Raw genomic sequence first — 27,888 nt, forward strand, 5'->3', positions numbered from 1 at the left:
AGCTTATTATAGAATAGTATTATAGATATTGAAATTATTATAATCTTGAAAAACAGAGCTGTACGGATAAAATAAATACATTTATAATATGTATATCCATCTAGTATAAATTAAAAATGTACCTATTTATTTATATTATTCTATATAAGATATTAAAATAAAAAACTAAATATGGCCACCTGATGGTAATTGGGCAATTGGACACCACCGCCCATAGACATTGGCGCCGTAAAAAATATAAGCCATTCCTCAAAACAAAAATGCGCCACCAACCTTGGGAACTACGCTAATATGTTCCTTATGAGTAGTTACACTAGCTCACTCACTCCGCAAACTGGAACACAACAAAACTGAGTTTTGCTGTTTGGCGGTACAATATTTGATGAGTGGGCCTATACAGACGGGCTTGCACAAAGCCGTACCATCAAGTTATTAAATAGTAATTAATAAATTATCCTCGTTTATTTTCATTTAATATTTTAGCAAAGCAATATTACTATATATATCTTTATAGTGATATTTTTTATTTAATTTACATGTCTTTATTGTTTATTAACTTAGATTTTATTTTATTTTATTTTAGGTTTAAATTTATGCTTTACAAAAAAAAAATACTTATAAATAAAAATAACCGAAAAAAAAGTATGTAAATAATAATTAAGGTCTTAATGTAAATAATTCTTAAATAAATAAATAAATAAATCACAATTGTTTGTAGTTGACGCACTAATGCAATTTGATTGGCGGTTGAGAATAGCTGTAATGTTATTTTCGGTTCGGTTCTTCTCGTAAAAATTTACAAACTAAACTAAATAAAAAACAATACGTCTTTGATTAAAAAACATCTGAATACAATTAATAATATTGACAACAATAACCTTAAAGAGATCTGTTCCTTATATAAACATATATATACATTTAAATACTTTCAGATTTGAATCTTCTTCAATATTTTTATAATTTTAAATAAGTAATCGGCTCGTTTCCGCAACGACATATGAAAAATATTTATTGTTATGTTATTGACAAATAAAATTGCGAAAAGTTTTACTTTTTATGTTTCATTGAATCACACCATACACGATTATCCAACACGGAAGTATATTTAACGAGCAGTGACCTCAAGCCGCCAGTTTGGCTATATATGGCAAAAATTGTTCAACTAAGGCCAACGCGTTCTTTCCTAGAGTTCGTGCTTATAAGTCATCGTGTACTGGCCGAGGATGTTCTAAATCGATCAAATCACATGTATGTGTAGACAAGTGCTAAGACATATTCGTATGGAACACGCAATAAATCCATGTGACGCGCGCCTTCCGCATGATAGAACATTCATTGTGCTCATACGCTTTGTCTTCCGGGAGTTGATATGGGTGTAATATAGAATGAGGAAACTCTAAAAAAATAGCTTAGATTACATTTAATGAACTAAACTAAGCGTATCCATCCACTTAAATATGTAAGGTTTTTTCCGATGTAACAATATTAGTCATAGGATTGCGACATTATTAATCGTTTCGATAATTATCAATTAAGTAATTCATGCAATGCAACGCTCTGGCTTGTATTGAGGGTTTCCTAATACTTAATAATTAATATCAACAATTGATATTAAGTTAACGATTTTTGTTTTAATATGATTGCTTTTTAAATCAAAAACGGAACACATCGAAGTCAAGGATTAATACCACTATTTCTGATTAGGCACACGCAAGCGAAACCGGCGGGTCGCGTGGCTGTTCTTACTCACGCTTACCTACGAGCTACTGCGCACTAGACTCCCTTCTTCAAATAACGTTAAGTAGGTACGTTACACTAATAATAGAGATTACGAACGTCTACGAAAGCTGCCAAATAATTTAATTTAATTTTTAATTAATATTTTGACTATTTATGAGTCAAAATACCACGTCACCTTTAACCACGTCATTATATATCCTTATGAAAAGTGTAAGGTTGCTTAAAACTTCTATATTACTCCACTTGTTTGTGTTTTTTCCTCAAAAATAATCCTAAATATAAGTAAATTCGTGGTCTCAGATCAAGTTATGGTTTAAGCGACGATAGAGCCGTGTTAGAACAGCGTTGTGAACTCATAATGTCTTGTTATTACATAACAGTATTGTTCTCCAAATAGGCTTTATAAATTATTAAAAAATTCTATCTTCATCATCTAAATAGAATATACAACAAAATTTAAAAGTATGTGTTACGATATTTAGGCTTATTTATGAGAAAAGTCCATCTCATAAATTAAACAGTTGTTAGTTGAATTAAATAATGATTTCAAAAAATGATTATATTTGGTAACAAATACATTAAAAAGATCGTCGTAGAATTGACCTCGAAAGTTACAAAATTTTTGCGCCATATTTTTTTTATTTATGAAATGTAGGTTAAAGAGTAACATTACACTTTGCGTTATATTACTTTTTGATTAAAGATTTAATATCTGTGATATAAACAAAGAAATACATTTATATTTTTATTAATATAAATTTCAGTCATATACTTGTAATGACTTTATTTTATAATAACTAATAATATTAATTATGTATGTGTTAAATATTATATAAAATCGAAAGCCCAATTCATTCAATTTCGACATGGTTTTCTCGTGGTTTCTTAACAACGTATTTAACATCCGACAAAAAATGCCGCTCGTGGAAAGCTGTTACGCGATCGTTAAATGGTAGAGTCATTATGACGCAAAATACGGTAGTTTGGTTAATGTTTATCTACGGGGGAGTTTTTGTTTATACCATAATTTACTAAAAGTAAAAAGGTTAAAAATAAATAAATATATTCAATTTACTGTTTTATAACTAAACATTCTGGTGACGTGCTTCGTTGCGTCCATGATGATGTAAAGCGGAAACCTTAATGGTGCAATTGACTATATTTATCAAAATATGTCAAGCACTCCTCGATAACTATAATTTTGTAAAAAATAATCTCAAAAATAAAATTTTCTTTACTAACAAAATCAATATTACGATATTAGCGAATTTTCTAATATTTATGTTAAATTGAATTGGCGGTTTAATATCATATTTAAAATTACATACTATCGATATACCGTAAATTACTATATTTAAGATATTATTTCAGTGAAGGGTCAATTGCAGATTATAAATAATGCAATCAATTGTAATAATTATTATCTAAATATACTTATATATATACACATAAAAATATTTTTAGGTATTTTTTTTATAGTTTGTAACTAACATATATTAAGTAGAATCTGGGACAAAATTTAAATTTTGATCCAAACGAACGGTTTACATCACAATTAATGACTTGTATGATTATACGGTTTTCGCATTTAGTTGTAATTTAACACAGTGTTACAACATTGTAATACATAATGTAACGCCATGCTACGATATTAGACGTTACAAGTATAACCAACAATATACAATAAAATGTTAAAATAAAAATCATATAAATATTTTAATATATAAAAGAAAGTGGTGTTAGACTACTTATAACTCAAGAACGGATGAACCGATTTAGCTGAAAATTTGTGGAGAGGTAGCTTAGAACCAGGAGACGGGCATAGGACGGACAGAGTTACATTGCTAAATGATACATCTGCCGAAGATTTCTCGGAGCAATTGCTAACTATCAGTAATGGTCGAGCACCTGTCGACGAATCGAGCGGATTGATCTCATTTTCTCAGAATTTCCGTAAATTTGTCTCATCGTAAGATGAGCTCATCGAGAAAGTATTCCCAAGCAACTTTACTAACCACAAAAATAATGAATGGTTGAACGAGCGAGCCATTTTGGCGGCTAAGAATAAAGATGTAGATGACTCAAACTACATAATTTCCGATCCATCTTGCATTCGCTATGATCATTAACAAATCACAAGGCCAATCTTTGAAAGTTTGTGGTCCGAATCTTTTTTTTTAGGGCGTTGGTATTATTTTTATTTTTTTTATCATTTTTTCTAGATAATGCATGTTTTTCCCATGGTCAATTTTATGTGGCATGTTCACGGGTCGGAAGACCATCTGCGTGATTTGTTCTTGCGTCTGACAATAAAACAAAAAATGTCGTCACTAAGTGCTTTACCGAAGAGTCCTATGCACCAAAAGAATCATTAAAATAATTGTTTTTTTTTTATTTATATTTATTATATCAATAAAATAATTGATCTCAATAATATCCAAAATCTGCTCTATTATTGCATCTAAAGCGGAACAAAGTTCGCCGGGTCGGCTAGTTTTAATTAAATACGGAAAGTATAAGAGTTAAGAGTAAGTATTTACAATAACGATTGTTATTGTAAGTACTTGCTGGTATTAAGCGCAATCTTATTTGGCAGATTATGAATTTCACTATGTTTAATAATATTGCTAAAAGAGTAAGGCTAAGTTATATTTTTAGTTTTACTAAATTAGTTTAGTTTTAAGATTATGTACAACAGTCTCGGCATTATCTAATTGAAAATCATGGTATTCGATTAAATTTAATACTAATATAATATAGCTATCGATTTTTCATCTAAGAGTTAGAAACATTTTGTGAAGGAATGATTTTCATATAATGGTTGAGAAATGAAATTGTTTTTAATTAACCTACCTAACAGATAACCTATTTTAGACAATTTTTGTTATATGTATATCTAGAATATTTATTTTCAACTCTATATTCGAACCTATATCGTAGCTAGAGTTCGAGGTTCGAGCTCGAGATTAAACAAAAATAATGATGAACTAAATAGTTAATAATTAATTAGTCTCGATTCGTTTATTATAAAATTATCTTGATATTGATATTTTTTAAGTAAACGACACATGATTTCATGTTCTCATTTAAAAAATTGTACATAATAGTTTTATATTTTAATACACAATCTTTAGTAGATTAGTATAATAGTCTCTTTTCAATAATAGATAGTGGGTCAAGGTCGTTCACGATCAGTTCATTGACAAGATATTGCTTAATGATTCGATCCACAATACATAACCTAGTTCAATATCGGTCAGTTTCTTTATAGTCGCATATGATTTTATTTGAGTTTCATACGACGTAGTTGCCAAGATAAGATAATATACTTAGACGTAAATGAAGTAGGTGAACAAAGCGATTAGGCAAATCGTAAACCGTGTTTTTAGGATGGTTTAATGAACCTAACAAATAATGTTTATGTGAAGATATATTGTTTTCTTATTGTTATTTTTTTATAAACAAGCGACGATCGAAAACTTTTTAAAGTGTTATTTTAGTATGTACTGTTGAGTCTATGTATTCCTTATTTAATTAGTTGTATTGACTATTGACATTAAGAATATACAGAAAGGAGAATTAAAAAAGTGTGTATTGAAACTTTTAAATAAATGTAGAGCAAATATTACGTAGAAAATATTATAGACTCTAAAGAATTAAAAACAACTATATATTTATTTCAAACCAATGTTTTATTAAAGACAATAACAATTATTCAGAATAAATCTTTAAAAATATTTCAAAGCTCTATTATGTTGTATTTTATTGGAAATTATGTTCTTGGTAATTTTCAAGAATCAGCTGGGTATTTATTTAAATATTACTGTTTGAAAATTATATCATATAATAAAGTTTATTGTAGATAGTCTTCATTTATTAATTGTTTCACGACGACAGAAAAATCAAAACAACGCAAGCAAACAAAGAATTACTAACCTAGTTGGCTATTCTCTTGTGCATCCTCACACCTGCCTACAACTCTGATGATAGCTCGTCCAGCCAATCTTGCGCATATCATCATCGCTGGTGCTCTCGGGTCTCCCTCTTCCGCCTCCGCGGGTAACCTCGTACCATCGTAGTCCGTCGGGGGCCTCATCACTGCACTTGAAAACACTGCACTCCTCAGTTTCAGTGATCACTGGTAATATATCACAAACGCCTGACGAGATCCAAGTGGGAGAAATAACACGTATTTATATTTTCTTTATACACCGCTCCGAAACGCAAAAGCGCCTGGGTGAACGGCAACACTTGTAAATTCGAGCGAAGCGTTCCTCCAGCCTTTATATCGTCGCCAAAACAAAGAAGCGTGGCGCGTGAGCTAGATAACAACAACAACAAACGCCTCTCTCCCTTCCACCGTTTGCGCAGTTGACTCAAGTTCGTTTTCCTCCCGGAAGCACGTGGAAAATGTATGGGAGAAGGATTTATAAATAATCGGACCCTATAAACAAAGGAGACTATTCTTCCTTTTGCTGCGTAAATGTCAAATAAATTGTTACTGTTACTTTTATCCTGAAAAACAACATTTACGAGATTAAAAAAATAAGGATATTTAAAAACCATAGAATGAAAAACTTAATTTTCTCTTATTTTGACTGTAGAAGGTCATCGTAAGCCGCAAAGAATTGTTATTAAATATTATTATATTATTTATTAGATTGTTGGTAACAACATGAAAGCGTAAAGGATAGTGTGATTTTTCCTGCTCTTTGTTTTAATAAACTAATTGTCGTTATAAAGGTGAAAGTAAATTTCAAACGGCGAAGTAATTATTTGATGAGGCGCGGTCAAATCAAAGTCGCTTAAATGTGAAAAATTAAAATATACAGATAAGGTTTTATACCCATAAACTAGTATATAATCGAAATGTGTAGACCTTATTTGTATTTGATTTTGTTTGTCACGTTCTAAAATCGTATTGTGATCTCAAGAACTCAGCAATGAAATGGCCTTTGTATTAACGTAATTGTCGATTGTGTGCAATCGTTGTGAGTTCAATGTGAAAGAATACGGGCTTGTTCGCATAAAAATTTCCAGCCTAATTCTCTGTGCATGTGCATAGCGAACATTGTTGTAACTCATTGCAGAACTTGATTGCCGTAATTTCACTTCGTGTATGATTCATTCTATTATAAAAGTAGGTAAATATACCTGTATCAAATAAATTATCGTGTTTACATAATCACATACAATATCAATATAAAAAACAAATGTAATTATTGATTTACTACAGACCTTGATTTGTTAACTATCACACAAAGCGATTCAATGCGATAAAGAAGAAGTTCTTTACTTCTTCGAAAGTTTTCATTGCTTTGTTTTGTTTTTACTATGTGAATGATCAATGATAAATTTTATTATTAGGAGACGATAGCTTAGTATATTTTCTTTAGTAGGTATTTACACACGAGACTTTTGTCCATTCGTTGGATATTTAAGGATGTGAAAGAATTATATCGATGAAAATAAAAAGGGCCAAGCGTATTCGGCGATTTCCGGACATAACATATAATTTAATTGTAGTATACCTACCTAGGTTGGATACCTACCACCCAAACACATCAAATACTTAGTATTGTTATATTTCTGTTTGAAGGTTAAATCAGTCATTGTAATTACAAGCACATGGAACAATACATGCTCGTACTAGCGATGCATTGATGGTGTAAAAAGACAGAGGTTTATAGTTTAAATTAAAAATAACTAAAACAATAATAGATAAATTTAATCTTATATACCGCTAAAACATTTTCTTTTGTTTTAGTTATTCATATTTAACAACGAAACTTATTTATTTGCGTCAGTTCGAAGTCTGACGTCGTACCGGCGTCCGTTCAACGCACTGTTTTCATGTCTTGGCCAAACAGAGACGCAAAATTTCAACTTTGGCAACCTTGAATGAATGCCAAGACTATATTCCCGAGTCCCGTGCTACGATTAAAATCTGATTCTATTTATTTTTCGTCAAAGTAAACAAGGCAACACTATGTGGAATTTGTACTATAAATTTGATCTACAATACTTCTCGAAACTGACATAATAATTCGAAATGATTTTTAGGGTCATATATTATTTATTTGGACTTATATTCTGTATTAGTGGAAGAATTTAAAATACTATCATAAAAATAAATTATGATACACTTACAATTGCAAAGTATTTTATATCTATGCATTCTTGTGACCTTATGGTAAAGAACCTAGAGATTATTTTTATATTTCAAAGAATATTTAATAACATTCTTGTTGATTTATATGCTTCTACCGGGTTGCAATATGTGTATTTATTATATATTCCATAATAGTAGTATTTATTAATCAATGTGTGCAGTGTCTAGATTCGAGGTGTTTGTTTATATTTGTAAAGTATTGACTAATTTATATACAAAATAAATGCAAATCATTATCGAACATTCGACAACATGTTACAATAAAATGTAAAGTTTTCAGAACTTGTAACCTCGTATTTATGAAAGTAGCTTCCTCCTCTTACGACCTAGTTCGAGACGAGTGTTTATTTATTAAGAACATAAATATGTACATCGCGGCGAAATTGTTTCGCCACTGCAAAAAGCAGAGCGAAGAGGAATACTTCATGTTGAAATTTCCGCATTAGATTATTTATACTTGGAATGTCAGACGTTACAAATTACGCCAAATTAGACAGAATGAAATATAGACCTTTTGATTGAAATATTAAGTTTCTAAATATTTTTATTTTTATTATTTTTTTTTTATCTCTACACTTGTAAAAATCAACTGTCGAATTTAAAAAAAAGAGACTATTATAAGTATTACCTAGTAGGTAATTAAAATATTTGAGTTAAACTAATATTTTGTTATCTGTGTAATACGCGTGAAATGAATTATAAAGATCGTATTGTTTAAGTCTGTATTAAAATTATGAAGTGTTATTCTTATTGTATGTATATCATTTACATTATTAGTATGATAAGATTCGTCACATGCTAGTAGTAACTATGACTACGCTTGTTGTGAGAGTCAACGTGTATTATAGCTGTACACTTATGAGTGTGACGCACCAAATTTTCCGCCATAATGCGACCGCTGACATTTCGCAGAAGTTTTTTCATCGCAAAATGTTGAGGTCGATCCTTTGTGCTATTTCAGGAAAAACTGGAAAAGAGCCAATTCCCACTTTAAACGGATATTCGACGCAGTTCAATATGCGCGAGGGTGTTTGCTCTGTGTTTGTGATACAGGAATATAGCTTCTATGCACTTGGAAGAGATATTGAAATAAGTAGTTCGGGAATTAATTGATTATAAATCTACGAATTTTCTTTGTTTTGGAATATTATCTAGATGGGATATTAGCTCAATCTAAATTATATTTAGTTTGTTTTTTATAGTGATAAATATAAATGTTTATATAATTGTATAGGTTTGGCAGTATTGTTTATTTCCAACGTTGTAAATCTGTTTTTTTAGTCTCTTTCTGTTTTTCTATCTATTTTTTTCCATACAGTTACGACACATAAGTGATGAATATCGCTAATACCACTAAAAAAACAATCATATTATTATAATATATTTGACATGTTGTATATACCCCAGTCTAGATCTACAGATACGTTTATGACCTTTAAGCCTGCAAAAAGAAGAAGCAGAATAAAAGTCACAAATGATAATGAGCAATACATTTAATGGTATCAAGTGTTGAGGCTGTCGGCGGCACGTTGCTGTGCGAGCTGTGCTGCGGCGCAGCAGTGCAGCATGAGTGCGGTCAGTGCGCACGCACGCCCCTCGCCTCCCTCCTCGCCGCCCGCGTCCACTGACGATAGCTCTTCGCGTACCGCTTGTAGCTGCCATTATAAATTTTAGTTTGTTTAAACCAGAAACTTATTGGGACCTATAATTCCTAGGATGCGTTTGTACCATTTCATGAATTTGTGTAGGGGTGAGCTTGCCGGCGAGGTCGGGCGCAGAGTCGCGTGCAGCGGCGAGAAGCGCATCGGGCGGCAGCGCACTGCGGAGCGCTGGTTGCAGCATCGCTGCGACGCCGCCTTGAGCCAACCAAGTTGCGCCGCATCCGCCGAACGGATTGTTCGATTCTAGTGATTGTTTCCTAGTTGACCGTATATATTTATATTTTTATGCCAAAAAATCTATCAACCATTAATCATAAACCTTATGTTATTGTTAGACTAACCTCACACAAGCCTGACCTTAAAATAATATCTAATAATAATAATATATAATAAGGATAATCATATTTTAAAAGGTCATTGACGTTACAATGAATCATAAAAACTTAAAAAAAAAACAAACATTGTCTTTTCCTCGTCGAATGAATTTAATAATAAAAAGCATAGTTTAACGATATGAAACGTTGAAGTTAAAATAATAGAAAATGTAAATAAAGAGTAAAACTCATTTTGTACCTAGGAGTATGGCTGGGTGAGGGTGGCAAGGAGCGGGAGGACGCGTTGCTCTTGGGGGCGGATAGGGAGTGCGCAGAGCCTGCGCGTCGTAATCCCGCCATCAATGCACTCATTGCACCCCCACCTTTGTAATGCAACAAAAAACAATTTAACGTATATTAATAATAATAATAAATTTATCATAAAAACAAAAAAAAAACATATTTTTCTACGATGATATAAATAATAACGTTGATGTTTTGTAGATTCCGTAATATTTCATATTTGTATATGTTGTCACTAGTACAAAAATTTATGTCTTAAGCAATTACGCACATTTCCTCTATTTCAATGTCTAATTAAATTGAAAATAATAAATTTCTTTTCCTTGTGTTAGACGATTAATAATTACTTTTAATAATGTTGTTTGACCAATTAATAAAAAATCAGAATTTCTTCAAATATATGTTAGGTAACTTTTTTATTATATAAAATAATTATAAACACCACTTTGAGTAGATATATCATAGACGTAGGAAATGTGTACACTCATTCCGCAGTCTAATAAGTTAAAAACATTAAACTAGTCATTGTATTATACATCGTTTGGACCATACGATTAGAAACCATTTTCATATGAAGTTGTTATTAATTGGTTAGCTCATCGGGGATCTCAGTAACCTCAACAAGATCGTAGATAACACACAAGAACCATGTTGCATTGTCTTTCAATTACTCAACGTGAGTCATTATCCTTGAAAATAAATTAAACCAGACCGTACATTCTATGATTGTAATACCGAAATTTCTTAACTTGTTAAGAATTTGGAAAAAAAAAACTTCTGATTGCACAAAAAACACAGTTGAGTAAAATGGTCGCACTTGAAGGTGTCTAGAAAGGTTCGCTAGAGAGGGTTTTTTAATTGGATGCGCTCGATAAATCAAGCAACTACGGGTAATATTATTTCGAAGTTAATTCGCTTTATTTCCTAATAATATTTTAAAGGCACAAATAAATCTATTATTTATATTTAGTTTGCAGCAAATAATCGTTCATAGTTTCCCGTTTAGCGATAAGCGTCTAATTCTATAGACATGCTGTTTCCTTTGTTCTCATTTTGCTTAATATATAGGTATATAATTTGTTTTTCCAAGTACTTTTCAGTCTTTAAGATATTTTCTATAATACCTATATTTATGACTACGCTGAACTTAAGAATAATATAGGTACCAGAAATTATTACGACAAAAACAAAAAAAAAAAAAACAAAAGAATAAAGCACAAATAAAAACATTTCACGCAGCCATAAACCGCAAAATTCTGATAGGGACTAATATATTACTAAACGGTAAATTATCAAGGCATCCATCTAGCATGATGATTAAGGGGATAAATTATTCGTTAAAAGGCGTTTAATACAAACAAACGTTTCTCTGAAATTTTCGTAAAATCACAAAGAACTGGGGCAAACACTGACAGTGAGAAAAACCTGAACATATTTGTGTTGGAACGTGTCAGAAGAATCCGGGTGAGTTAATAACGTTTTCGTCAGCATTCAAGAAGCTCGTCTGTACAAAGAGAAATTAAATTTAAAATCAAACGTTCGTTATTTAGAAACATTTAAATCTTCGATAATACTCTCAGATACGATGGACTATTCAGATAACCAATTCATTGAGAGATAACATATTCATGAAAAATGAAAGCACATCTATAAAACGTTTAGCGTTAGCGTAACTATCTACGTTATTTTAAACTCTAACTCTGTAATTTATATTTTATGACAAAGATCAAGTTCTATTACATAATATTTGTGTACTGAATGTGTATTAATAATCAGAAAGAGCAAAGAGCATCTCTACTAATTGGCTTATACTTGACTATTTTACCACAATTGTTACCTTCTTCATGGACATCCAAAGAATCCTTTCTTTCAGATTTTTCGTCATCGTCGGAATCAGGGTCTATAATGATATCTGGTTCAGTCATAATCAACTCTGGTGGTGGACAACTTCCACCTGCATTCAGATCTGAAAAAAAAAGTGCCATCCAATAATGTCTATTCTTAATATTATAAATGCGAAAGTTATATTGTCTGTCTGTCTGTGTCCGTCTGTTAAACTTTAAACTGAACCGAATTTGTTGAATTGAAGCGAGTTTGAATACCAAAGGAGGACTTGTACTTGGTCGTAGTGCTTTGTGCAAGCCCGTTTGGGTTTTTAAACCCCACTGATCATATTTTCCACTGCTAAGCAGTAATACTTATTATTGTTGTGTTCCAGTTTGAAGGATAAGTGAGCCAGTGTAACAGTGACATAACATCTCTATTCCCAACGTTGGTGGCGGATTGGTTATGTAAGAAAAAAATTATACAGCGCATATGTCTATGGGCGGTGACAACTAACACCACAACCAGGTAATCATTGGATGCGTTATTAGTTTGATATATTTTTATACTTATATTATCTTTGAAGATACATTGTAGTCAACAGCAATAAGTGCCTAGTTTGTTTACATTCAGTAAGTAGGCAAACACAAGCTAAAGTAGCAACAAAGAAACGTAGAAATAACCTCGCATATACAACTAAAAATATAAACACTATTTACCCGTTCCGATTTTTACCGTGACGAGTACACATTTTTTATTCCCGATTTATTCCCGAATATTATTTTGATTCAATTATTTAATATAAGCAAATATATATAATGCAACCAGTTTCTAAAATTCATTTAAGTCTTGGGTAATAAAAAAAAAATAATGTAAAGTTATCACAATTTTAATTTCGTTTGAAGATTTCATTGAAATGGAATTTAATTCCACTTTTATTTAACCGTAATTGGCTTGTAATTAGTGTTTGTTGCACCGATTATTTTAACACGAGTAATGCTACAATTAGGAATAGTGGCACATGAGGAAACATCGCATCCGCGTTGCTCGCATCTCGCTCGTAATATTCACGCAATCGTCTAAACTTTTATTTTATTCGTGACACATCGAAATGCAATTATTAAACTTCATGTAATAACTCTTACAAAGTCTATTACGCAAGATATTTTCTTAATCTATCTAGTAATTTAATTTACAACGTCCGTACATGATATTGGGTCAAATATGTTTGATTCTAGTTTGTTATTAAAATAAAAAAATACATAATTTTTATGTCAAATATTCAAATAAATTTCACATTGTCTATAGCTAATTGACGCAAGTTAAATGCGAGAACAATCGAGAAAGTAAAAGCTAAGTTTATTAGCTATCATGGATCATATATATTTTAAGCTTGATATATAAAAGAAAAGCATAAGGTCAATGGCCGCATTTTTGCCTTTCTTCTCGTTTAATACTTTTGGCGTAATGTCAACTGTGATATTTAAAACGTATTAAGGCCAAGAAGTATCCTTTATGCTCATGTCGTAAAAGCAGTTTTGTGCATTTACAGGATTAATTTAAAGTAAAAGACGAATTATTATTTCAGTTGTCAAAAAAAAATTAGATAGTGAGCCAAAAAATTAGTCATAGAAATTTCAAAACTGTTTTCAATGTTAATTAAGTTTATAAATATTCACTAAATATATGAAGCAAGACGAGTTCATTTTTTTGCGTGTTTAATATTTAGACTATAGGGTTAAGATTGTGATTTATTTGTATATAAGTTACAGATTAAATAAATTTCTAAACGAGTTTCTTAGATTGATAAGAGTGTCGTTGAAAAGAAATAAATTTAAAAGTAATACATTTTACTATATCATTACCAGAATTTAATAATGGCACATGCATGGCACATGGAATCTAGTCGCCATAAATACTAAATCAGGATTTGTATTTGACACTTTTTTGTTTACACGTTGACACTTTAATTACTATTTTCTTTTAAACATCTTTTAGAAGTAATTATTAAGTGACAATTTTGGAACAGTCTGTTGACACGTTGATCATAAATCTTGTCTGAATAACATTTTTATCAATATTCCATCATATAATTACGACTAAATACTATATATTTTCTTGGTATTGGTAGGCATTTTATGGTAAGTGGTAACCAATACCCATATACACTGACGCTGTAAAAAGTAACCATTCCTACATCACCAACGCTTTAGCAACCTTGAGAACTGAGAGGTTATGTCTCTTTTGGGTGTTGCACTGGCTCACTTACCCTTCAAACCGAAACATAACAATACTCAGTTTTGCTGCTGGCGATATGCCGGTATATTCTATAATAGCATATTATCTGTGTAATTGATTTGTTTAATTAAAAATTACTGAATCATCATTATAAAATCGTTTGCCCACTTACCCACTTATAATGAATAATCCTGATATTGCTAATAAAATATCTATATATATATATATTTTTTTTTTTTCGATCGGGAGCCTTTGTATTTATCTTTGATTAAATATGTGCATCTACTCACTGACGTTGCTTGAAACTTTTCGCTAGCGTTTTCAGTTCGACACGTTTTTAATCACAAAAACGCACATTACTAAGTATATATATTTGTCTTGGTGTGTTAAAACGAATGATTGTCGATGGATTTACTCAATATATAACGATGATGTTAAGTTATCTACCTCGATCTTGCCTCGGAACGCAAGGAGAAGTTTCTTGACACTTGGTGACACATTTCTTGTGACAGCATAATCCACAATTTCGACACTGCATCGCATCTTTGAGCCATATCTAGGAAAAATTGAGCCTATTAATCATTTAAAACGTGGATTTACGTAAATTGGTATTATTTGAGTTGCAATGAAATGTTACACAAAAAATATTTAAATTTTTTTATGCTAATTAGTAGTATTTCCACATTATTTCACAAAATAATAAATTCCTTAGAAGTAAAAAAAATAAATGAGCAAAGTAAATTATTACTTTTGTTTACATTATTATTCGCTTTTTGCTCCTAAGCTTTCTATCACAAAATTTTGTATTTATGTCAGCCTATTGACTAATACAATACCTAGAGAACCTTCGACTTCTTTTTGCAATATAATTTTCACAATATTTTTAATAATGCCGACGAAGTGCGGGACGAGACGTTATGCTGAACGGACCTGTGATACATTTTTCCACAAACACAAATCAAAGGGGCTATGCGACCTGCTATATTTATCAATAATGCCCAATCGAGCAAGGCCAACAACTTAAATCTCCTATTTTATTTAATTAATTGTATTTAATACAAGAAAAAATTAAAAGATCATATCATTATAATATAATATTGACTTGACTTTCATACACTACATGAAAGGGATTTGATAGAAGTCTAAATATTATTACTTATAAAAATAGGTAACTTCACTTTTCAAGAGATTTTTTTTAAATTCCACTCAAACTTTGACGCAATTAGACAATGTCAGTACAATTTGGTGGGTGATTCTATTCCACTTAGCTGAAACACGAACCTTTTTATTGCAAAAATCGCACTGCGTGGACCTATGAAAGTGCGTACGCACAAAGTCATGTACAGTGCGTGCGGAATGTGCAGGTTGCGCGGCGTGCGCGGGACGAGGTGGCGTTTGGCCACGGGTGGGTGCGCGCTGTGTACGGGGGCCCGCGTCCTCCCACTCCCACCATACCAGTGCGTCTCCAAAACACAAGCACGGCTCGAAGCCTGCGTGTGATGCCAACTTGTGGCTCTTGCTTGAATTATATTATAAAATGGCAAATTTTAATGCATAAAACTATAATTTTTCTAAAAACTATAACTTTCAATATGATCTTTACCGAATTATTTATTTTATCAAGTATTTACAAACGCACCTATGTTCATTATTAAAATAATTATGTTTTTTTGATTAACTCCAAAAATATTTATTTAGGTATATTAAAATACAATGTTTCAACTTCCCGTCCGAGGAAAAAGTATTAAATATGAATATTCTTTGAACAACTTGCAAACAAAAACATCAATAAGGAACATCGATGTTAAAATAATAATTGTAAAATTTGTGAAACTTGGGTATTCTCCAAAAAAACTATTTCTAAACTAAATTAGCTAGTAATGATATTACCTAAACTTTATGTCTACGTCTGGTGGTAAAAATTGATATCGTTTCATATGATGAGAAACAGTTGAATCTTGGCACTCGCTAAGCAATGCCGCTAAGGGTATATTAAGATATCCTAATAAAACTTCTTCTTTCTCGCCAGGCACCGTAGCCCAGACGTTTATATTCAGGTACTTGTGATTTTCATTCAGTTTAAATTCGGTTTCTTCGTCAAATCGTATTATCGGCTTAATCGATACGGTCTTCGTCCAAAACATTTGACATATCTCTACATGCTCACATTGCCTCGGCCCGCCAGTTTCGAACATTTCTTCTTCTTCTAATGTACTATCTATCTTCTCTGATACCTTGCACTCGGATGAATCCATTTTGATAATCGGAATATCTGGGTGTTTCACAGTTTTGTTCGTGGTGACTTGTCGTAGTGGTGTGCTAGCACCGGACGCGGGGGGCGTGCTTCCAGCAGAACTGTCCGAGGATTTGTTTTCAACAGAACATCTACGTTTGCGAAGAGCAAAGTTTGCGGGGCCTTCTGATACTTTCGGGATTTGGCGTATAGACTCAGCTTTCTGTTTGACGGTCGTGTCGGCATCATTTTGTTGTTCCGGTGACTTCGACGGAGAATCCGTCTCCTTTAAAAAAAAACAAATATTCTAACAATTACGTCTTATTCTAATGTATAAAAAGCGTTATTACGTTGGACTTAAAATTCAGAATATAATAACTAGTACCACACATAAAGAAAATTAATCATACAGTCAAATTAGTCTTAGAAGCAGCTGAACGCATGCCCTGAAGACGAACTCCTTCCATGACCTCAGATACTCGTCGGAATGAAAAGTTGGTGCGCAATTTTCGAGGTTCGTCTTCTCTACGCGCTGAACCTCCAGAACCGCCTCTTCTCACACGCACTGTTACTGCACGACGCTCTACGCTACGTAAAAGTTTTCCCACCTGCCAACAAATATACACTGTCAAAATATGTCATATAAGTTGTATGAACCTGTCTTGAAGGACACGACTATTTTTACATAGTCGAATTTAGTTTCCAAATTATAAAAAATCTTTTGAATTCGCTATTAAGTTCTTTCGAAATATTCTGTTAATTTAAAAAAAAAATGAATTTGGTCTATCCGTTTTTATTTTACAAAAGATAGCTCGATCTATTTACAATAATGTATGTATTTTTCGTATCAGTTTTTGTTTCTAGACAATTATGATGATGTTAAACTTTAGAATTCAAAAAAAGTAAAAAGTGCAAGTCAATGCGCTAACTTATAGCACATAGTGTCAATTTTTATATTTCCTTATACGTAAAAATGTCCTAATTCTTAAGACATAAATTATATTTCATTATTTTAAAGAATTATTACCTGAGCAACATTGTTCACTGGTTTGTTATCAATAGCCAATACTACATCATCACGTCGTAGATCAGCTCTATAGGCGGGTGACATTGGTACAACCGTGTCTACTAATACTGCTCCTACTCCTTGACAACATACCAGACCAAGCGGCCCGGACACTGCAGGCAGTACCACATCGAGAACTAATATTCCGCGTCGAAGCGATACCTGCGAAGAAGATTTCTTTTTTGATATATAAACAACTGCAATCTCAAAAAAAATAATCCATCTGATGGTATATAGCTAGGTATGTATCTTCGAGCATTATTAGGGCAAGGTATATAAAATCAGGATTGTACTACCAATGCATCTGGAGCACTTATTTATTTCGTAAGTGTCCTTTAGCCCAGTCTTTATAGTTAATTGCAATTGTTATTTGGTAGGCATCTGGTGTAACTTTAAAATATTGTCGTCGAGTTTCAGATTTCAGGATTCATTGTGAATTTATTTTTGTTGTATTTGAAAAAGAAAATATGACAATTATGTTATACGACTTTGATGGCAATAATGTAGCCTAAAAGAAAAAGGCTCCACGTAGTAAGTCTTGACGTATTAACAAAAATAATAACCCATCCATGTGAGTCAACAGCTAAAGCTGCGCGTACGCTTCCATTGCTCCCAGACCAGTGTAAACGAGTTACTTCAACTAGTCGTACAGTCAGTCGACCATGCGGAGTGGGCCCATCTTCTCCGTCCGTACTGCCTGGTTCTGATTTTGGAAAAAAGGGCTTATATCTGGAAATTAAAAACATTTTTATTATAACTAACACCATAGTGTGACAGCACAGTTATTTTACAAAAATCAAGTTTAAAATACAATATATTGACTATAAATGTTAAGTTAAATTACAATTTGGGTCAATAATCTTACCGAATTTTATAATTTGGTAATGTATGTCTTTGTGCCACGGCTCGTCGTATGTGTGCAGCGACTAATGCAGCAAGCCTCGGTTTGAGCTGTCTCCCTTGGAAACGACCTCGTACTCTAAGTTCCAAGCGAGGTGGCGCCTCGAAGGCGAGCGCCCAGTGCGTGTAAGGTGTACGCCGGAACATTACGCGCACGTTACCGCTTATACTTTCCACTGAAAAAAACAAGGCACAATTCGAGTATCGGATTTATTATTTAAGCGTGTTGAGTTGGCAAAATACTTTTTTATATCATACCAATTACTTATGATGATTAATTAATGTATCCACATATATCCTGGTACCCTTTATAAATCTCAATATAGATAATTATACAGGTTAGGTTGCAGTTGCGATATGTTTAGTTAACTTCTTCCTTATTCGGATTTAAGTCTTGGTTTATTTCCTTGTTGAGAATATGTTGGAATCAAAGTTGGAATTTTACTTACTACAAAAAGTTCAGTTAAGGAACAGAATTTTTAATGTCCAATGCATAGTAAGTAGACAACCATATTTTTATATTTAAGACACATTTCAAGACAAGATATTCTTAACAAAATTTTTGAAAACTAGTAATGTATTTTTTTAAATAAATAATAATCTTACCAGTAATGGAGATATTGGCAATTTTTCCTAACAGCATAACAGCATCAACTTCTATTCTGAAGCTGCCATCATAAGTGAGATCGAATTTTAAATCTAAAGAATGGAGTCTCGCTCCATCTTCTTCTAAATCTCCGTTAACCAGACGAAGGTTAGTGATGCTGGGGAACTCAGTACCTACTTCCAATGAACGGAGCTGCCAATATAAATAAAAAGGTAAAATTAAAGCACGTTTGACGCTTATTCCACATCGCTCAAGTAAATACTATTGTGATAGATTTTCAATTGACAAATGCGGGTTTCCTGGCGATATATTCGCCACCACAGCATGAGATAAAATACAAATGAAGAACAAGAGAACTCAACAGTATTTGGAGCTTAACACGTGATCTTTGATCAGGATCCATGTACTCGTCCTCTGAGCCATTTCAGTTCTCGCTCATAACGTATTTCATTTCGATCTAAATAAAAAAAAATAATCTACCGTATGTCAGAACATACATTAGTCATATTATTATTTGCGTGAATTAAGCCAGTCACGAACTATGATTATTAGGTAAAATACGTATTTTTTAACATTGTTAGTTTCAAGAAAAAGTTAAAGATTTGTGTGTGCATAATAGTAATTTCAAAGTCTGTATGTGTTCTACACTTCCAATTTGAGAAGATCTGGAGCTTATTCCACAACTAACATTTTTGTACAACATATAATAAGGAACATAGCAAATGTTTTTAAAAACATACCGTGAGAGATTCAAAGATCTTTCCAGAAGAAGTCTTTGCTAGTAATTCAGCTAGTTCGTTCGCCATGCGCCTGCGCAACCAGCGAGTATCTGCTGTGCTTTGCTGGAAGATGAACTGCAGCATCGCATTGAGGGCTCCCTCTGGCGTACTTCCAGCACCTCGAGTTAGCTCGTTAAGTATTTCCTATGAAAATAAAAAAAATAATCTGTTGAAATACGATAGTATTCCCTTGCTTTGATGTTTTTATACAGAACCTTATTTAAAAATGCTATTGCATGTATACGACAATTACTCGAAAAGAACTTCCAGTGAATAATTAAGACAATTTAAAAAAAATACTGCCGGAAATTTCTTTTTCAAACAACATAGAACTTCTCAAGGTCGTAATATGTTTTGAACGGTCAGTTCAAAACAGATTATGCAATTTTATTAAAATAATAGTTATATTGTAATTCAAATTAATCCTTTGTGTAAAAATATATCATGACGCAGTTTCTGTAAATTTTACTCTAACTTTAATTATCAAAATTAGGACTTGCCGAACGTTTTTATGTGTGTGTTTTGAGGTGATTAAAATGAAATATTTACTAAATATGACTTAAGTAAACACAATCAAAATCAAAGACATAAGTTATGGTTATTTTTAAAGTTTTATATTTCTTTGAGACTGTATTGTCCTTTAATGTCAATGCTGAAAAATATATAAGAATAAAACAACTAATTTGTAGGAATTGTATAAAATCCATACTTAGACATTCTATATTTTATCGAAACGTAATTTCTTATAGCATAAATAACACTAAATATAATATTCATTCAGTAAAAACCCCTTCTTTTGAAACGACTTTCGTCTCCGTCCATTTAATTTAGCAAATAAACACAACAGTCACAAAATAATAACAGCGAATTACTGAAATTACTTTTTAATAAACATCAAATGAACATTTGTGTGTGTTTACATTTCACGTAAACGAAATTAGGGTAAAGGTAAATAAAGGGCGTTATTAGGGCTTTCGAGTTAAATCTGTTTATAAAATTTGCAGGTACATTCTACGATACAAAAGTTATTTTCAGAGTATTTTTAAAATATTATCTTTTGTTCTGAAAACGTTGTAATGTTCGGACAATTACAAAGCTACATTTCTAAAAATAATGTACACTAAAGATTTTATTTTGATTGAAGAAATATTTTTTTGTTGTAATAGGAAAACTATTTTTATGATCTTTAACGTAAAAACATACTTATAAGCCAACTAATATATAGTCTAGATTAAGATATTTAATTTAATCAAATGAATCGAATATCCATACATACAAATATAGTATAATTGTCTTTTTCTTATAATTTAAAAAGAGTTTACATTAAATTTTATTTTCCATCGAAATATTTTTCATTATCGCGTCTCCGGTATAATTTTATTTTAATGTTATTTAAAATATACTATATTTTTAATTGAGTTAGACACACGTTACATTCCTAGAGTTTTATAGGAAGTGTACAAGATGTAACGAATTATCTTAGTACTAAAGGATCAATGGTTATTATACCCTTATATACAAATTACAAACATTTGTAAGCAGTCAGAACTGTTTTTACCTTTAAGCTGTGTTCTGATATAAAACCCTTAGTATTGAAAATAAATTAGAAATATACCTAGCACCTACCTTCTTCCTTAATTTATAGGAGAAATGTCTTATACTGTTTGCTTTTACAGAAAAGCAAACAATATAATAAGAAAAATGTATAATAAGAATTAAGAGCCGAAATGGCCCAGTGGTTAGAACGCGTACATCTTAACCGATGAATGCGGGTTCAACCCAGGCAAGCACCACTGAATTTTCATGTGCTTATAATTCATCTCGTGTTCGACGGTGAAGGAAAATGTCGTGAGGAAGCCTGAATGTGTCTAATTTCTATCACAATCCACTCGTCATATACCGCCAAACATTACGAAACTTTTCTTTGTATTGTGAAATTATCAAAATAAAAAGTTCGGAATATAAAAATTCGTAAAAAGTAATATTGTCTATGTCTAAATCTAAATTGTTGACAGAACGACGAAGGCTATATATGCCGGAGGACTCTGTAATAATAATATATGTGTATATAAAGTGTAATTAGTAGTTAAATAAGACAACTATTTAATCTTATATGGATTATAACGGATAAAATTATGTTTACTATTTTTTTTTTACTCGAATCGTGTCGTGTTTGAAAAATATTAGCTGCATCGGGGACTAGCGCTTCGAATGAATTAACAAGATTTAACCCACATACTGTGAAGTAGAAATTAAAAAAAGGCTTGTGAAATTAATGCGAAAGAAGACAGCCTACAATACTAGGTCTGGTAAAGGTTAACCTCCGGTTATTTAAGCCTTATGCAAACGACACGCCATTGCCTGCAGTCATTCCGCAATGACTGCAGTTTGGAAGTGTTAATACACGAAACGGTACGTTTTTAAAACAAAACTTCGTTCCATTTTTATTTCGTTTAACTCTCACTAAATTACCTGTTAATCTTACGAAAAAAAATGTATGTAATTTTGTGCGGAAACCTGCATATACATATAGTTTCAATAAAATTTTGCCCGCGCCGCATGGGAGCAGCGTGGTGGAATTAGCTCCTAAACCTTTCCCTCCCAGAGAGAGAAGGCTTTAGCCCAGCTGTGGGACATACGGGCTGTTACTTTACTTTATATATTTTTGACAGTAAGTGTTTGCTGATATCTTACTATTAGCATTAAATAATAACTTGTTGTATTGGTATTATAAATTGGCAGAATTATATTTCCATTAAAATTTAGAAGATTTATTTTTTTCAGTATTGAAGGCAACCGCGCTACGTACTAATTCATTGATATCTTACTTTTTATATTAATCTATATTGAAATAACACACCTACTAAATTGAAGAACCATTAATTATAGATTAAATAATATTTATTAGAAATATACTTTTTATAAATAATATTTTAATTCACAACACTAGAATACGTTTATCGTGAAAAAATGTATCTCTTCATATTAAATAATTATGACATCATCGGTAAATAATTCGGAAATAATGAACAAAAAAGATCCAAGGTAATTTTAAAAAGTATAATAGACTATATAAAAGACTAAAAACAATATATTTAGTAAAGCTCTTTTTTGTATTATTATCAGTATGTGAAAAGGAAATCAACAACACATCGAAGCATGCCTCTTTGGTGATTGGCTTACAGCCCCTTTTGCTGTCCGCTGACCTGTCGCCTACCGTTAACCACGCAGGTACTTTACGATTAGTCATAAAAGTTATAAATATTAGCAATATAAGGATAACCTGACTTTTGATTTCGTAGTAAATTTTTTCCTTATATTTTTATAATTCCAGGAAAACCAAATTAACAGCAATATAACTGATTCATATATTGTAAAGCCACCATACCAAGGTTGGATTGTGAATGCTTTAGATATATATATTTTTATAAGATGTATACAAATTTTTAATCCTTTGAAGTACACGTTTCTTTTTTCCGGTTCATTGGCTTGTCATGGCTTTCAGTTATTGGGACAGGAATAAAAGAATAAACAACTTTCATGGCTATATTTATAAAAAGTGACTGATTGTCACTATTTAATAAATCGCTTTCAATCAATCAGCAACGATGGTCTATCTCAGTAATTAGCGAAGGGAATATAATAAAGCACAATTGTGGACGCGAATACATGGTTACTCTCTAGTTCATAATTCCCATAGATAGTATCATAGTAGTACGTAGCTACTACTGATATTTTTTGACCAGACTAACTTTGATTTCGATTAACTTTTACACCGACCTGCGATTCGAACCGAATACCTCTAGATAAGCAGCTGAATAAGTAAGGCAAAATTTCAGTAATGTGTTTGTATAAAGTAGCACTTAGGTATGTTACCGAAGATTCGCTATTTACTTTATAATGCAAGTTATCGTAAAGATCGGGAAAATAAATAACTCCGTTTTACGTTCATTTTATGTGGAAGAATAAAAAGTTGGAGACTATAAAACCTAGAATCCAATAGAATTTCTTTACGTACAGACGCCGTAATATTTTTGCTATTTCTATACAATAGACAATCGGGGTCAATTATTTCAAATAGAAATTGGCGAAGAATTCGAATATAATTTTAAGATTTACAATGGAGACTTGATTGCTTTAATTCGTTTGAAAATGTTACTTCAAAATTATTTTACACATTACTTATTAAGAAAATTGATTTATTGACAGTGTAATTTTTTATTTATTTATTTATTGGAAAAGTTATCACTATCAACTTATCACTAAGCACTTAAAATTAATATCTGACTTGGGTAACATACAAAGTGATACGTCTTAAAAGGTGTAAACAACATTATTGTTTCTATAAGCCTATCATTGCGAATAAAATGGTCGAAAAGAATCTGTTATAGACTTCATTCCACGTAGTTATACCTTATCGAACCGTGAATAACGATAACCTATTAGTACAACAACAAGACTATAAGTTCTTTGTTTTATATTTATATTTCTTGAGTTCAAATCTAATTACAGCAGATTGTTACCCCAGTACCCATTCGTCGCAAGAGACTACCATGATAATAACCTAAACCTGTTTCAGTATACTAAAATAATTAAATTTTAATTATTTTCATGGATAATTTTAAAGTTGGTTCAAAGTGCTAGTTTTTAAAAGGTACTGTTTATGAATTCCTCTGAAATGTGTAGTAGATTATATTACTTTGTGATTGATGAGAAAAACTGAACAAAATCCCCGCGGACGACCCTCTTCCATCTAATAGAGTAACTACACTAAAGATTTCATATATACACTATGAGTGTATTGACCGATTACTATATTTGTTTTAATTTGTATCAAATATGAAAACAATTTGTTTTACGCTTACCGCAGGCAAGGTAACAGGTATACTGAATTCCTCTTCAACAAGTGGCTTCTTTTCAAAAGGGCGGATGTAGTACAGCAGTAGCGCTAATGGCACGGTGAGTGCGGAGGCTGCTCCGAAGAGCGCCGCGAACAGCAGCCACGTCCAGTCCGGCATTGTTTCTAAATTGATTAACTGGCAACATTGTGTTTTAGTAAGTAAAACATATTTGATTGGATTGGGTATATACGGGTAATGATAACGGTGTTCTCCTGACCGATTTCGGTCATGACAAACTCAAGGGAGAGTAACCGACGGCGTTGGAAATATTACAGCACACAGAATATGCCAACTTTTTTTTAATGTGTAATAAACACTAAATAAATAAACTATTCATTGGCCTGACCGAAATCTGTACCTAGAATCATTATAAGCCCTATTAAATCAACGAGACCATTGATTTATAAACAGATTAAATAATGTAGGTATACTCGTATGATTCTTATTTACATTTAAGTTATTACTATTTAGTGCTAAAAGTTACGAAAAATATTTCAAACTATATTACTTTTATATTCATTTAAAAAAGAGAAAAGCACAATAACTGCTAAAATATGTCACCAGCACAGAGTGTGAATTATTTTGCATAAAAAACAAAGAAATTTAAGTGAATAGAAAAGGTATACAAGCTAGGAAAGAGTTAAAAGTGCAATTTGCTGTAGACATTTTATTCTAACAGTATTGACTAAGAACAGTATTCTAAAAACAATCATTATTTTGATATAAAATAATGTTGGCAGCGATAAAACAAGTCCGTGTAGTTTTAAGCTCATATCAACATCTAAGGCTAGAGTGTCGTGATCAGTATTTTACGAATCAATGAGCTAGAAAGAATCGGCGTCAGATACATTTCATTCCATTATTTAGGCTTCTGTGATTAAAAACTAAAATGTGTCTGTCTAGGTGTGATATATTTATAAGTTATAAGTATAAAGAAATGTGCCATTTGGTATGTGAAGTCTAAATTATTCCAGAAATAATTTAAGCACTACTACACTTTTGTATTTTTTCTTGCTTATTTTATATTGTACTTTATACATTACCCATAATACTTATATAGAGTACATAAGTTAATATACCTACGTGTAACTAGTATCGACTTATATAGTTAAAATGTAATCTCCTGCAAAATACTTTGATAGATGTAAATAAATTAATGGTAAATTATTATCCTTTTTTTAAGAACATAATATTTTAAATTAAAAAAAGTGTGTTCGAAATAATATAAAAAGGAATACCTTCGCTATACTTAAATTCATTTTTTTTTTATTGAGAATTACGTCGTTATCGCAAGGGTATGTTATAATTTATTCCAAGTATAATTGCACTATTCGTGTTCACGGCCATATTCAATTACTGGAACGCTAGAGGTACGAAAAACTAAATTATATTGAGCGTGTTTTCATTTTATCAACATAAAATTAGTATCGATACTTGATGCTTCACGTAAGGTAAGGTTGTAACGTTTAGTAAACAAATGTCTAAAACATTTAAAGTCTATCGAATTTATTTTCAAACACAATTTAATTTAATGTTTTTAATTAAATTATTAAATACATTTTGTCTATATTCATCAGTTATAAGATTTTGGAATGGTTTTTAAAATCCTTCGATATTATAATTTGTAATGTTGTTGGTAATATTTCCAATTAAATATTAAACGTGATAATTGTGTTTGGATTTATATTAGTAGGTATCTATAATAAGATAGTATGCACTTTTTCGTTATAGCTTTTATTTCACGTGCGAAAGATAGTACATTATTAGTATAAGCCATAGGGTATGCAGAGTATCTATAAGCCGGAAGACTTTACAATATTAAACACGTAAAATACCTATAAAATCGAGAGTAAAGGATCAATATGATAATAATACAAATGTAATTAGTACCTTTGAAGCGTTAAAACGCAAGGATGTATCTTATTCATAAAAAACGATAAATCAGAAAAATATTCGGATACTTGAACCGCATTGAAAGTTTTTAATTTATATATATTTATGATTTTTATCCGAACTAATAGAAAACAATTATATGCCAAATGTTTAGGTGTTAAGTATACAGTGTCGAAGCTAATGAGGATTAGGATTAGTCGTAAGCCTCAGAACGACACCTAAGGGTAAATTAAGGAAATGACATTAAATAATTACATAGGTACTGACTTTGATTTAGTGCGGCTTCACGGTGGAGTTATTTAAAACGTTTTAACTATAATTTCCTTTCTTCTTCCTTTGTAACATCCCCGGGGAATAAGGTTTAATCAAGACGAGTTTAATGGGAATTTCATCCATGGTTTATATAGATAGAGACAGACTGAGAGACGTTTTTTTTGTTTTATTTTTAAGAATTATATTTTTAGCCTTTGTCTAGTTAGGTACAATTTTTTTTTAACAATAAAATAAAATAAAAAAATGTATATATACATTAATTGAATTTTTATTATGATATGTTTAGAGATTATTTACATAAAGAAATGAATTCAATATTTCATTCACTTCTAGGTTCAGTGACATACAAAAAACCGTTATGATGATTCACATTCGTGTACCCTTTGTACCCTCGTAAACTGACCCATATCTACAGTCAAGGTAGTTTAAAGCTTTAGATACCTCAGTTATAATGATATAACTGAGGTATCTAATATCTACTAAATTATAAAAATTGTGCATTCTACAAAGCGTATGTTGAAAGAAAATAACAAGCGCCTGTTAAAGAACTCACCTTAAGATTTACCTAAAACAACTTGTCCATTATTAAATTCTTATTCACTACACAACAATTGACATCGAATATATAACTTTATTTATCTTATATAAATTTGTATCGAACGAGACCGCGCTATTTGGATAATAATAAAGAATGCATTTCAGCGCCTGCCGGTAAACCGGCAGCAAGCAAGATCTTTTGCGTCACTGACACTTTGCTGGGAAAATATTTTACGAAAGGGCACACAGAGCATGCGCCGATATTGGCCAATTGGACCAAAGTTCACGCAAGGTATTGGTCCCACTACCATCTGATATTGGTGCGATGCACATGCTTTGTTTACTAATGAGACTAACGTTAATTTTCATTAATTATTTTAACGTGGATATCGTAAATAATTTAAGAATTATACTCATATTATACTCACATTATAGAAGGTGTAATAA

General features: G+C 31.5%; 2 protein-coding genes and 1 long non-coding RNA gene across 7 annotated transcripts in view; 1 reads left to right on the top strand and 2 right to left on the bottom strand.

Moving 5' to 3' along the window:
• The window catches only part of LOC113392424 (leucine-rich repeat-containing protein 40), an 84,809-nt gene that overhangs the window by 3,514 nt on the left and 53,407 nt on the right, over nt 1–27,888 (bottom strand). Inside the window, exon 1 of one of the 2 annotated variants that reach the window (XM_026628852.2) lies at nt 5,677–6,008. The exons of the other annotated variant lie outside the window; for it this stretch is intronic. Within the exon in view, the coding sequence (XP_026484637.1) occupies nt 5,677–5,836 (160 nt within the window). The 5' untranslated portion in view covers nt 5,837–6,008. Of the gene's footprint in view, nt 1–5,676; nt 6,009–27,888 lie in introns of those variants that run through there. 2 annotated transcript variants of the gene reach the window in all.
• LOC113392426 (uncharacterized) lies at nt 988–9,786 on the top strand. 2 transcript variants are annotated; one of them, XR_003368405.2, is made up of 3 exons: nt 988–1,459; nt 1,705–1,801; nt 9,661–9,786. It is a non-coding gene; the product is annotated as an uncharacterized LOC113392426 (long non-coding RNA). The 2 variants fall into 2 exon arrangements; XR_010310005.1 differs by having other exon boundaries at nt 1,705–1,805; nt 9,661–9,721.
• Nucleotides 9,388–27,668, bottom strand: LOC113392419 (PDZ domain-containing protein 8). 3 transcript variants are annotated; one of them, XM_026628848.2, is made up of 15 exons: nt 27,458–27,668; nt 24,703–24,873; nt 19,799–19,981; nt 19,058–19,250; nt 18,417–18,627; nt 18,115–18,280; nt 17,513–17,713; nt 16,896–17,093; nt 16,143–16,771; nt 15,534–15,771; nt 14,700–14,808; nt 12,028–12,156; nt 10,147–10,270; nt 9,641–9,830; nt 9,388–9,567 (listed from the first exon to the last, which is right to left on the bottom strand). In XM_026628848.2, exons 2-15 carry the CDS (start codon nt 24,853–24,855, stop codon nt 9,415–9,417), a joined length of 2,877 nt encoding a protein of 958 aa, XP_026484633.1. In that variant the 5' UTR covers nt 24,856–24,873; nt 27,458–27,668; the 3' UTR covers nt 9,388–9,414. The 3 variants fall into 3 exon arrangements, 1 of the variants encoding a protein (XP_026484633.1); XR_003368404.2 differs by lacking the exons at nt 9,388–9,567; nt 9,641–9,830 and adding an exon at nt 11,604–11,694 and having other exon boundaries at nt 10,146–10,270; nt 27,458–27,667; XR_003368403.2 differs by lacking the exons at nt 9,388–9,567; nt 9,641–9,830 and adding an exon at nt 11,616–11,694 and having other exon boundaries at nt 27,458–27,667.

Source organism: Vanessa tameamea, chromosome 5, assembly GCF_037043105.1.
Source record: "Vanessa tameamea isolate UH-Manoa-2023 chromosome 5, ilVanTame1 primary haplotype, whole genome shotgun sequence".
NCBI classification, from domain to species: domain Eukaryota; kingdom Metazoa; phylum Arthropoda; class Insecta; order Lepidoptera; family Nymphalidae; genus Vanessa; species Vanessa tameamea.

What these genes read in the sequence shown, in the direction of transcription:
- LOC113392419 (XM_026628848.2), bottom strand. Translation starts at nt 24,855, where the DNA reads ATGCCGGACTGGACGTGGCTGCTGTTCGCGGCGCTCTTCGGAGCAGCC. An exon ending in TGCCAATATCTCCATTACTG is followed by an intron (nt 18,628 to 19,057) that starts GTAAGATTATTA and finishes TGTTTTTTTCAG; the next exon opens with TGGAAAGTATAAGCGGTAAC. An exon ending in TTACCAAATTATAAAATTCG is followed by an intron (nt 18,281 to 18,416) that starts GTAAGATTATTG and finishes TTTAATTTCCAG; the next exon opens with ATATAAGCCCTTTTTTCCAA.